The 13223-nt window shown below is 40.9% G+C and overlaps 2 protein-coding genes across 4 annotated transcripts in view; both read left to right on the top strand.

The window, feature by feature from the left end:
- Window positions 1-12089, top strand: part of PTPRR (protein tyrosine phosphatase receptor type R) — a 222929-nt gene extending 210840 nt beyond the window's left edge. For all 3 annotated transcript variants that reach the window (XM_075931784.2, XM_075931780.2, XM_006121562.5), the window contains 3 exons: window positions 619-776; window positions 6753-6866; window positions 10881-12089. In XM_075931784.2, the coding sequence (XP_075787899.1) occupies window positions 619-776; window positions 6753-6866; window positions 10881-10974 (366 nt within the window). In that variant the 3' untranslated portion in view covers window positions 10975-12089. The remainder of the gene's footprint in view (window positions 1-618; window positions 777-6752; window positions 6867-10880) is intronic.
- A 741-nt stretch (window positions 12090-12830) lies between these two features.
- Window positions 12831-13223, top strand: part of PTPRB (protein tyrosine phosphatase receptor type B) — a 95349-nt gene continuing 94956 nt past the window's right edge. Inside the window, exon 1 of the mRNA XM_006121563.5 lies at window positions 12831-12989. Coding sequence (XP_006121625.3) covers window positions 12935-12989 — 55 coding nt within the window. The 5' untranslated portion in view covers window positions 12831-12934. The remainder of the gene's footprint in view (window positions 12990-13223) is intronic.

Here is a 13223-nt window from a genome sequence, read left to right as displayed (position 1 = left end):
CACATGCTCTCTCATGCCCCCCTCATGAGTCAGCTATGCCTCCTGGGTTGGTGTAGCAATTTTTGTTGTCAGAAGAGGGTTGCAATGAAGTTTGAGAACCCCTTCCCTAGTATATTATAATGTAAAGGTGCCTCAGTGCTTATGATAAGGTCTTGTAACAGAAAGTGAACAAATTAACAATATCTTGAATATGAATAAAATGTAAAGGTCGGATTCTTTGGGGTTAGTTCATTCCCACTGCTGCACTCCTTCTATGCTAGCCCCTTTGTTCACATCCCATAGTGCAGAGAGCAGAGAGAAGGTCTGGCCAGATTGCATTACACTCTGGCAATCCCCAGCTGCTAATAAGGACCCGTGGGGCACATAACCCTCTGGTGTAAATAAGATCAGAAGAGAATGTGGACCCAAGTATCTTGTCTCCCCATTTCAAAGTATGCAATTTATCAGCTGTTGGTTTCCCCAAATAATCACTGATACTCAATTCAATAATGTAGGTAAATGGACCAATTTTGTCTTGATACATGCATGTGTCCAAAGTTTATCCTATTGAGATAAATAAAATTAATTGCAAAATTGTGCTTCACAAGTGTATAAGTGGTATCTCTACATTATTTCCAGCAAGGGAGTCAGTTCCAAAATGTGAAACACTATTGGTACACATCCTGGCCGGACCACAAAACCCCAGATAGTGCTCAGCCTCTTTTGCAGCTTATGCTGGATGTGGAAGAGGACAGGATGGCATCAACTGGCAGAGGGCCTGTAATTGTGCACTGCAGGTAATCAATGACAGTTTTCTTTAAAGAATTACTTCAAAACTCAATGGTTTGGAATTCTTTTCGTAGGGCCACAGACATGGGTGCTACACTTAGAGGTGTGGGGAGTACTGCTGTACCCTCTGGCTTGAAGTTGGTTTCCACCTTCAGTACTGTTACCCCACAAATATTCTTATTGTAGACCACCCAGGGTTACACTAGTATGGGTTTATTTCCACTAGGTAAAACTAAAGAGGAGAAAGCAGCCACCAAAGGTTTAAACTAAAGAAGATAGAACTCTCGCTCTCTCACACACACACAGACAAGCAAGCAAGCACACACCCCTCCATTCATTCACTCATTCCTGCCCTCAGGCACTCACACACTTACACAGACGTATGGGTTGCAGAAGGAGCCAAGGCATGTGGATCCTGGAGGGTCTGTCTGCTCATCATGGCTGGGGAAACTGGTCAGGAGAAGAGATACTGGAGAGGAGCTTCTCAGGAGCAGGGGAAGGAAAAAAAAAGAGAGTCTCACATGTGCTCCCTCTCTTTATATAGTGTCTGAATGGCTGCTGTGACTCATTCACCTCCTCATCAGGGAGCATGCCCAGACTTCCCTTTATCCAGCAGGGAGCATGCCCAGACTGTGATGACTCATTAACATGTGGTCCATTGTTCCCAATCTTCTTCAAATACACTCTCAGGCTCACACTCTCTCTCCATTCATTCAGGGGAGAATGTAGCTTAGGGTAAGTTACAAGCAAGGTGTCTGAGAGTTACAAAGATTACAAAGTTGCAGTAAATTTCAGAGTTACATAGATTACAAAGTTTGACAAAGATCACAATAAGTTGCAGTTTAAAACTTTAGACCCTACAGTTTGGTGTAGCTTTGCAAGTTAGCTCAGGCGGAGACTTTTAATGCAATACATACCACCACTATAAAATTTGTTTGGGCATCCCCTAGTTACAGAAAAGACCCTTTTCTGTGCAAATAGGTTCATTCTGGAAGTGGTTAAGAGAAAGTTCCCTAATGATTTTACTAAATTCTGGTTGAACTATTAGTTTGCATTGATAGTTTTTAGAAATGTAGCCATTTTTTAGTATTGAATAATTCCTTAACTCCTGATTTGTGCTAATGAATTAGGTAAATGTTTTAAAGACAGTTCTGAGAAATAATTTTTGGTGTATGTTCCATGTTGTTCACTGTTGCCCGTTATTCATATTGTGCAATTAGTCACCTCAGACCAGGGGCAGCCCATGAGGCTAGGCAAACTAGGCAGTTGACTAAGGCGCCGCCAGCCCAGGTGCCCGATGATGATGTCACGGAGCACCCCGTGATTACGTCACGGCCGTGCAGGCAGGAGCGCCGATCGCGCCTTCTGCCTGGGGCGCCAGCTGCCGCAGCTGGCCTCAGACCACTCCTGCCTCAGAAACATGTTCAGGCGCCTGAAACTTTTTAAACAGGAGAATAATAAATCACAAATTTCAGGTAAAATTTTTCTGATGGTTAACTGGTTAAACACATAGTTTAACTGGTTAACATTTTAAACACTGTTTTACATTCCTATGTGTAACGCGCTTTTTGACATGAGTCAAAACCAGAACTTTTCTTCTCAAACCACTTCTCCCTAATTTGCCATTATGGGATCTGAATAAATGGGATCCAGATTTGAACAACCTTATGCCAAACTAAACCAGGTAGATTTTCCAAAACCATACCAATTTTGGCAATTTCTTTTTACCAGTTGTTTGTTTTGTTTTCTTAAGCAATCCATAAATCTATCTAAATTTCTATGTGCTCCATGGTGCTTTTTCCTGAGGAGGAGCACAATGGAACTTGGTGTCTTTCGTAGGTAAATGCCATGATAGAGGGGTCTGAAATTACAGTGTCCCTTGTAAAAAAATGAACATCATGTGTCGTGCTCCCTCTTCTAGCAACATACTTTGGTTTATGGGGTAGAGATATCCAGATCTCACAAAACTTTAGAATGTGGGGATGTTTGCCCTGGATACATGATATGTGCAGCTTTCATTTCTTTCAGTGGCAGCACTGCATGCCTACTTGAGGACAAAACATGACTCTCAATGTGTAGCAGAAAGGTTATTAAAATCTTTCAAGTCTTTAAATTATTGTCAAAATTGTAAGAAAGAATATAATCCATGTCATCCTACAACAGCAGAGTTATTTCTGTAGCACTAAGTGGAGAAAAAGGAGTACACATTTATTTTTGTCATTTAAATTGGCAGATGTTACTCTGAATATATGGAGGGAACAGAACCACCAAGTAAGAAAGTTTGTTTTACACAGCCAGTTTTCAGAGTAGTATTGCACTTTAAAGATACAGAAGTTTCCTCTGGCATTTGAAGTACACTTCCAAATCTTATACTCATCTATGACTCACCCACCATCTTTTCTATGTGTACCCTGATGCATCTAAGTAAGCTAGTGTATCTTGGCCACTAGGCGGCCTTGGACGAAATGTATATTTGAATGAACAGATATCTTACAAAGTAAAAGATTTTGTTATTGATCAAATAAGGAAAAATAGAGGCATAGGGCTTGATTCTCAGTTGTCATAAATTGATTTAACTCCACTAAGTCAATGAAACTATGCTGATTTATACCAATTGAGAATCTGGTCCATAATGTGCAGTACACAAATTACATAGAAGATATCCTCTGTCCCCAGAAGACGCAACAAATAAATATACTAATGAGCAGGAACTGCCTCAGTAACAAAGCTACTTCTACCCATGCTGATTAACTGACGCTGACATTTTGGATGCCAAAAAAATGTTGCATTCACCCCCATTGCAGCCAATGTAGAATCCCTGAGCCCTGGCACACCCCACAGTGATTACAACCCCAAACGCCAGCATGCTTCCCTGCACAGACTGGAAGCCCTGAGTCCTAGTGTCCCTAGTGCCCTCAGCCCCTGCCCATCCTCAGCCCAGGCTGAAGCCCCCCAAGATCCCTGCCTTACAGCTGAAGGGTGGGGAGCGGGAGGTCAAAGAAATAGTCTCTGAGAATTTAAGCCTTGAAATTATTGTCTCCAGAAAGCAATAAACACTCCTCTGTGATGTTAGTCTTGAAGGAGCCAAAACAAACAGACACGACAGCGATACAGAACATCATAATATACTGTCCTAGAGGTGAGTAATAGGTGTCTTTAAAATACCTGTTTAAGTAGGTCACAGAATTGCCCTTCTATATTGTGAGAGGGCAAGCACATAGGAGATTCTCTGTAATGTGAAGTCTATAAGTCAAGATTTGAGGAAGCCAGTAACTTAGCCAAAAATTAGAGGTCTATAATAGATTGGGGTGAGGGAGTGAGGTTGTGTGGCCTGACATTGCAGGCGGGTTATGATTATATTGATTATGAGGGTCCCTTCTGGCCTTCAAGTCAGTGAATGTCAGATTTAGCTTGCGCGGTCTGCAGTAAAGCCAGGCAAAAAGATAGGATCTCTATGTGCCTGATGCTGGGGGGAGGGGAACTTGTCTTTGTCAAACACACTGGAGAACATATCCAAGAACAGTTAATCCATGGGAAAATATGAATCCTGTAACACTACCAAGATCTTAGATGAAGGGTGACCTGCTGTGAAAGTGCTGGCGTATTAACTTACGCATCTTGTTTTTAAAGGATTTCACAGTATTTTGAAGAGGAAACTGGGTGGTGTAACTTGCTTCTTTAAACTCGTTCTCCTTCCTTCCCCTGCGTATAAAATATCTCTATTCCATTTTGGACACATTGCCCAGATGGTTTGGTATCGGCATTCAAGGAAACAGGTTGTCAACCATGGATTTCAAACTCACCTCAAGAATCAGCCTTTTCTGACTGCCAGTTTTGCTTCTCACTATCCCCACACTTTTTTGATTTGGCATCTTTATATGTTAAATATTGGTGACTCCTGGGGTTTCTGAGTCTCAGATACATTCCCATCTTTAATTCCATTGCCAGGAGCAGAGTTCCCTGTAAGCGGTGAACTTGTGCGGCCACTTAGGAGAAATTCAAATGCCGCCCAGCTCATTAGCAAAGCACCCTCAGATAGGTTTTGTGTTTCTATTGGTGGTGCACATTTGCATATTCCTCTATGCATATAAAAATATATATTCTACACATGGATGGAAAAGGTTAGAGGGAACATTGGCCAGGAGTCTGAGATAGGGGCCCTCTGGACTGCATAAATAGAATTCTAATAACACTCATACTGCAACCTTTCATCCAAGACACCCAAAACACTTTACAGATAATAATGGAATTAAGCCTCACAGCACTCCTCTGAGGTACATTACTGGTATTATACCCATTAAACCAGTGAATAAATTAAGGTAGACAGTCACTTAACTAGTTAGGATGTGTCTATACAACATTCTTCTTTCGAAAGAGGAATGCAAATGAGGGAAATTGAAAATGCAAATGAAGTGCAGATTTACAAATCTCGCGCTTCCTTTGTGTAATCATGTCCGATTGCTTTTTCAAAAAAGGATTTTTTGGGGAAAAAAAAAAAAGCAGTTTAGACACAGTTCTTTTGGAAAAAAAAACCCTTTTTAAAAAGAACCCTTATTCCTAAAAAAATGAGGTTTACAGGGTTCTTTCGAAAAAGCGGTTTTTTTAAAGACCCGCATCTAGATTGCTTTTTTTTTTAAAAAAAAAAACCTTTTTTGAAAAAGCGCAGATGAAATTATGCAAATGAAGCATGAGATTTGTAAATCTGCATTTCATTTACATTTTTAATTTCCCTAATTTGCATTCCTCTTTCGAAAGAGGAATGTAGTTTAGACGCACCCTTTGTGTCTCCTGGTACCCATCCACCTCCACATTCCCCTCAGACTGCAAACAAGGAGCAGAACGTGGAGACTTGCAGCACTGACCCCTCTCCCTGCTGCAGAATTGCAGAGCACTACAGGAGGCTGATGAACAGTGGGAACACAATTACTGGTCTTGGGTAACCCACACACTTGCTGGGGATGGTGTACTGTCCCATGTAATGGTACTTAGAGAGAGAGGGAATGAGTTCGCTCTATGGCCTTAGGTGAAAGCCAACTGGCTTTTAGCTCAAGCTGTAGAGGCTCGTAAGTTCTAGCGGTCCAAGGTTTGGTTCTACCTGTCAGCGTTACTTTGGATACAGAGGAATGGCTAGTGTGAAGAGGACTGTAAAAGAAAGTCTCAAACTGGGCAAGATCCATGAAGAGTGGGGCTTGGTCACTTCACATTGCTCCTTGAACTGGAGCAGAGAATATTCAGACTCCTCAAATCCCATTAGAGCTATAAAGATTTTGTGTAACATTGCTCCCTCTGTGCACTTTTGTGCAGAATGAAAACATATGGGCTTCACAAACTAACCCGTAGCTCTTTACCTGTTGCTGCTCTCTGAGCATGCATTTCCTAGAGGAAAAGGTGAGTTAGGGTATGTCTACACTACAGAGGGGTTTTTTTTCGGGAAAATGGCATTTTTCCAGAAAAACTTCAATTACGTCCACACTGCAATCGCATTCTTTCAGGAAAAAAATGGAAAAAACGGAGGGGGTTTTCTGGCGGTGGTAATCCTCTTTCTACAAGGAAGAAGCCTTTTTCCAAAAGAGCTTTTTTGGAAGAAGGGTGTGTGGACAGGGAAGAGGGAATTCTTTCACAAGAAGAGGAAAGAGGGAAAAGCACAGGAGCTCTACTGGCCATTCAGCCCATAGTAATCACAGTTTACATGCAAGATAGCATCCATTCATTGTGGACACTATCTGTCAAAAAAGCAGAGTGCTTTTTCGATGTGCTTTTGCAGTGTGGACACACGCTTTCGGTAGAGGTTTTTTGGAAGATCTCTTCCAGAAGAAACCTGCAGTCTAGACATAGCCTTGGTCATGTACCTAACCACTAATGGGTCTCTCTTGTGCATGTTGAGTATTTTCAGTTCTATATATGTGATGACAGAACAACTTCTGTGAAGGGTGCAGGTTGGTATCTGTCAGCTCCATTCACCTTTGCTTTAATTTTATTTTTAGTGCTGGTATAGGAAGAACCGGATGTTTTATTGCTACCACCATTGGTTGTCACCAGTTGAAGGAAGAAGGAGTTGTAGATGCACTAAGCATTGTCTGCCAGTTACGAGTTGATAGGTGAGTTGCAATGGAATTGTAAGTCAGATAAAGAACACAATGTCATATTTTCAATCCTCGTCTGCTACATTCCAATCTGATATATTTGTCTGTTAGCTTCACAACACAGAAATACTCTGTCTTCTTGTAGAAATGTGTCCTGCATCCTTCACTCTGTGTAAAACAAAAAAAGTCACAGTTGGGTAAGAAACATGCAAGTGTCAGGACTTTCAAGGATTCACTGTTCTTAAAGGTGAATTGAAGAGTTTAAATTGCTAAATCATGAACATAATCTATGGGGCAATTAAAAAATGATAAACAAGTATGTGTGAAATACTCAGAAGCACTCGGAGTTGCATAATTCTCCTCCCACTGATGCCAAAGGGAGTTTTACCATGGACTTCAGTAGGAGTACAGTTAGACCAACACAAAATGCTTCTGAAAATTTCATACTACATTTTTCAATATCCTGAAAGGTCTTTTCTTTTTTACTTTTCTGTCAGGATCTCAATTTGGGATTTTGTGTTTCTCTGGCAAGAATTTCCTATATGTCTAATATGGAAAGCCAAGTGTTAATCTAGGGTGGGTGCTAACCTGTATTAGATGCTATTGATAAAGTCCACAGCCACTTTAGGTGTCAGTATTTTAATGAACTCTTGTTGCTATGTGTCTCCTCCCTAAATTCAGGTCCTGACAAAGGAGTAAAGAACAAAATAGCTTTTCAAGTATTTTTGTTAAAGAATGTATTTGTTTGCAATTTTATGACTATTTATATTGTGTTAATAATTATAACAAGTTTGATTAACAGATTCTCTCATGTTCTGTGGCTATTTTATGCTGCAAAGTTGGTGCAAAGTGGCCCTAATACTGATATAATGCTACTCAGAAGATTCTCGCCAGTGTCGGAGGATCCTGTGGTGGTGGACAGCAAGGGGCAGCACTGGTGAAAGGCCACCCCAAAATTTGCCATAGCCACACTGTTGCAGCCATTGTTCTCCAGCCACCCAGCTCTGGAGGCAGAGCAGAGAGACCAGTGGCTGCTGGCTGATTACCCAGCTCTGAGGGTGGCAGGAGTAAGAAGGGAGCTGTGGTGCCCAAGAGCAGTCCCAGGCTGTGTCCCTGTCCACTAGGGAGCATTGCCAAGGGTAGTTTGGAGGGTCTGGAACTCCCCACAACTGTCTAGACTGATCTGCTTACATGGGCTTCTGATTCTGCCCCCAGTATCTCTGCTCCCCAATGTCTCTGCTGGCTCCAAAGCCAGGTCCCTCCACCTTTGAAGAATTGAAGGGCAGTGGGGAGCTGAGGAGGAGCTCCAGCTTGGGCTGCAAGTGGGGGTGAGGAAGGAGGAGGCAGGGCCAGAACTTAGGAGGCACAGGGGGCGGGGCCTTGTTGCAAGCAGGGATACAGCCCTGTGTGTACAGCCTTGGGGAAATGCAGCAAAATATTCTTTTTCATGCTACTCCATTAGCATTTTTAAACAGACGCACTACAACAATATTTGTTTCCTCATTCAGTAACTATACCAGTGAAAGAACCTTTATTTTCAACAATATTGCCCAAAATATCCATCAACTGTTAAGTTTATAAATGCTCTAAAAATGAATGTAACTGCAGAACCAACCAGTACTACTGCAGATTTTGAAATTTATAACCACAAATTGAGATTTGCAGTTCTTTTACACCCAAGTATATAATTTGAAAGCTACTCAACTCTTGGGTGAGTTTCATAAATCATCCAGTCACAGAGCTGGAACAATGCCACATAATATGCATAGTTCCCCCACACACAGACGAAGCAGGACTGGCAAATGCTCCCAACAAACTGTTTATAAATTATCTACAAACCAGGACTTATTTACTGAAGAAATCTATGGATAGCTTTTTAATAATCAGTAAAACTGGGAATTTCACTATTTCTTTGCAAATATTTCACACAGAAAAATGAGTCTCTTGAACTAGATAATTATACAGAACTGTAGTATCTCAGTGCCTCCCAAATCAAAAAGAACCAATAGTGATCTCTTTCTTCTACTGCAATCTGTAGGAGAGATGGCTTGATTAGTTGGGCTGTGTTACTCTGTGGTGTATGTGAGGCATATGGGCATTCTTTTCTGGGAGTGAGTTCCACAATCTAGGGCCAGCTCTTGTGAAAATTCTGTGTCCCAATTTCAAGCCTCCGCCCCACGACTGGAAAGCAGCTTCCTCATTCCAGTGGAATGCAGCTGTTGCAGGAGTTCATGGTCACTGAAAGAACAGGTGATCCCATAAGTATCTAGGGTCAGTTCCATGGAGTACTTAGAATATCAACCAGGAGACCTGGAAATGTACTCCATATTCATCAAGGAGCCAGTGCTGAGACAGAAGCCGTAGAGTGATGTACTTATGGCAGTCTCTGTTGCTGAGCAGATGAACTGCTGCATTTTGTGTCAGCTAAAGATTTTTCAGGCTATGTGGCTTCATTACTAGGAATAATGGATAGCAATAATCAAGGTTGGAAGTCACAAATATGTGGCTCACGATGGCCAAGCCCAATACTGTTTAAGGAGTAGAGTCTTCTTGCCAGTTGCAGCTGGAAGTAAGCAGTTTTTGTCTCATGGCTATTTGGACATCCAGTAGCAATGAAGAAACTGAAAGGACCTCAAAATGGTAGGCCAACAGGAAGATCTTAAATAAGAGAAGCTACTTGTTGAATACATTGTGTTACAATAGGTACAATAGGTCTACCTATCAATTGTCTTTTTTTTCTGTTAGAAAAACCACAGATATTTAAAAAAATGTGTTAACCTGATAGTTTCTGTGGCCTAGCAAGCCTTGTATTTAAAAAGGCCAGATTCTACATCCGTGTGATGCAAGCCTCCCACTGAAATCACCTAATTCAATGAGGGTTGGCAAACGCAGTTTGAAGTGCAGGTATGAATCTTCCTTTCCCTGTGGGCCACATCCTTCCTTCCCAGACAGGCACACACATCTGCTCCAAGTAGCTGGCTTGATGCAAGCTTGGGAAGGGAGGCAAGGATGTCTCTGCAGTGATCAGGTTGCAGTTGTTTTTAACATTTTGGAGTTGCAATAGCACCTACTGTGTCTGGGTCCCAAATGTGTGAGGGGCCCTGGCCCATGTTTGTTATCTGAAAGACAATGCTAGTACTGCAGTACAGCCTCAGCCAGTATTCCATCTGGCACAGCATCTCCTCACTCACTTTCAACACTGGATAGTTTAGGTCCTACTGTGGGATTCCTGAAAGCCCCAGTGCTACCAGCTGAGCTATCATACAGCTATATTAGGTGTAAGTAGCTGATCCAAACTGACTGCACTGAGCACTTTTTTATGCTCAAGTTAAACTAAGTTGCATTGCTGGCGCAGAAATGAGTCACCGCTGTAAAATTTCTTCTCTGTCTGCTGTTTAGACCGGATGCATTGTAGGCGTTAGAAAGAGGACAGGAAGAGCTGGTCTCTGCACATGTGATCTAAGGGTCACCATAGGTTACATTTTTAGGATATGAAGAAGAATGAAGTCTGTGCACACTGGGCCAGATTCTCTTACCCTTACTCATGCTAAGTAGCACCTCATTCCTCCAACAACCCCAATAAAATCAATGGGGCTGCTCTGTGAGTCCAGAACTCAACTTGAATAAAGGGTGTCAGAATCTGCCCCAAGTGACTAAGCTTTTTATGACATATCTAATCTTAGTCGTGCTTAAAATACAGCGTGTTCATTGCTTTTCGGGAGATTCCCCATAATTGCATTGGGTTTGAAATCTGGATTTTAACAGCTTACCTGCCAGCTAAATGTTTCCCTACAGCTCATACATCTGTTGTGTCAGGGTTGGATAGTCATGATGTAATAACAAGACAAATATCACTTGAAGAGCACTACTCAGGCCAAACTGCCATTTGCTCAGACAAACTCTCACTGAAATTAAAACTCAGAATAGACCTCAGGATTTGACCTCACGTGTTTTCTGGTTCTTAGCACGAGAGCAGATTTGTTTGATTTTTAAGAAATAAGATTTCATTCTATTGCACTTTCTTTTCAGAGGTGGAATGGTTCAGACCAGTGAACAATATGAATTTGTGCACCATGCACTGAGTCTGTATGAAAGTCGACTCGCTGAAGAAGCAGTCCAGTGAAACCACGAAGGGGGACCAGAATGTCAGTCTCTTGAGGTAATTTGTTTCATTACCTACCAGCAACTTCGTCAAGGAGTTTACTACAGTGGAGAGAGGTGCTTTGACGCCAACTTGTGAAAGGACTATGGATGGTTTGGCAAAACTATAAAGATAGCCAGACACTTACTGTATATGAATATATTGTAAGCATCCTGAAATGATTTTTAAAGAAGGTACTATACTGATGCTACATGTGGATTTCACGTATATATCTAAAAGGTGGATTTATTACTGTAATAATATCTGCTATACAGAACGTATGTATGTGCTACGGCTGCAGTCAGATGGAAATTGGAACTTCTTCAGAAGAAATGTTTTTCTAAGTGTATAAATGCTTTAACATTTGCCAACTCTGTCTTGTGAATGGACTGTCAGCTGTTAAACTGTACCTGTTAAGTGCTATTACCTATTATGTGGTGAGCTTATTTCTTGGCCACATAAAACTCTTGCTGCTAAAGTTGCAAGTGATTAATTATGGATTTAAGAAGAAAAGTCCTTTTGTTTTGGAAACTGTTCAAAAGCGGTTATCTTTTATATGGAAATATCTGTTCTTCATACTATTTAGCTATTTAATGCATATTTATAATAAGTCCTATAATGCAGTGACAGAGCACAACCTCTGTTATTCAATGTATATGTATGTAATTACTCTATACTGTTGATTGTACTCTATACTGTTAGAAACTGCTTCTGTTCCTGACCTGAATCCAGTGTATTTGTAAACTGTATGAGTCATTTTACTTTTAAAGGAAACTTTATAGTATATATTCAATGGTAAGGATTTTAAATATTTGCCCATCTTTCACTAAGAGTGGATTTTTTGAATATGTTATCTCCCTGTTGTATCACTTCTGTTAAGAGATGGATGCCTTTGGAAAGAGGAGCTGTTCTGTTACAGGAAGTTATACAAAAAAATGTTTTTATGAATGTTTCCTTATATTTCTGCAAAGATTTGTTCATTAAGAGAAATGTAAATCTAGCATAACTACTTACAGCAACTAGGATTAAATCAGTTTTTAATTCAGTGATGTTGACTTTGCTTCATACTGACAATAAACTACCCTTGATACAAAATAGTTAGTGCATCTGGAGGTTTATTGCCTACAGTAAGTAACCATTACCATTATCATGATACCCTGATAAGGCAAATATAGCCCAATCTGCTCTAGTTAATTCTATGCTGGCTTCTGGCCATTTGGAGGTCAAATCTTTGAGGCCTTTACCCAGCTTTTCATTAAGGCAAACTCTCACTGTATGTAGGCAACATGGATCAGACAATGTTGACGAAAAGTCAACATAATTTGATCCCATAGTGGGAGTGTACAATGAGAAGAACTCATAGATTAGTACTCCCACAATATTATAGTTTTCAGAACTCACAGAGGAGTTGGAAATGATATCTAATAATGTGATTTTGCTTGATGGACTCGCAACATATTCTAGAAACTGTGAATGGTGAAAAATTGATAGGCTAGTATGTATTTATTCATCACTAGCCAAACCACATTCAGCCATGGAATGTTTTATGAGTGGTCAGTTACATGAAATTACAATCTCTGTTCCTTATATTTTTAATCCAGCACTTTATTCAGATGTTGAAGCATGTTTTTTATTTGTGTGTGAGCGAGCACTGGTAGTTTCAAAATCTATCCCCTTTTTGCTTGGGTTTTTCCAAAATAAATCAGAGTCTGTAAACTCTGAAGAATCATATGAAAGGACAAACTGGTATGAAATTCCCCAAAACTATTGAATAGAAGGAAATGCTCGTCACTGACTTTTCCTCCTGTGAAGGCACATTTCCTTCCTAGCCTTCACTTCACTTATCTGAGGTGGTGATTTTGTGTGTGTGTGTGTGTGTGTTGCGTGTGTGTGTGTGTGTGGTTTTTTTTAAACAGAAGCATGGGGAGTTGTTAGCTGGAAAATGGATCCCTTACTTCATGTCCTGATTTTTACCTTCCTGGCCTTCAAGATCTCAGGTAAGCACATCGCCCGGTGTCTATCCTCCATTCCAGTTCCCATTGTGTCACTAACCAGGGCTCCTAAGGGGTGTTGAAACTTATTCAGTGCTGTGGAAATGGAGCCACTTCTCAGCCTGAGTTTATATAAGAGAGATGGAGGGGGAGGGCTGGGCCAACAAAGCCCGTACTGTTTAGATTTCTCTCCAAAGGAAAATAAACGGTCTCTCCTTGAATACCTTTTAAAAAATATCT

The sequence above is a fragment of the Pelodiscus sinensis genome, chromosome 1 (assembly GCF_052426305.1).
Source record: "Pelodiscus sinensis isolate ZL-2025 chromosome 1, ASM5242630v1, whole genome shotgun sequence".
Classification (NCBI taxonomy): domain Eukaryota; kingdom Metazoa; phylum Chordata; order Testudines; family Trionychidae; genus Pelodiscus; species Pelodiscus sinensis.
The sequence above is the reverse complement of the archived record's forward strand: the minus strand, read 5'-3'. Positions and strand labels throughout refer to the sequence as shown.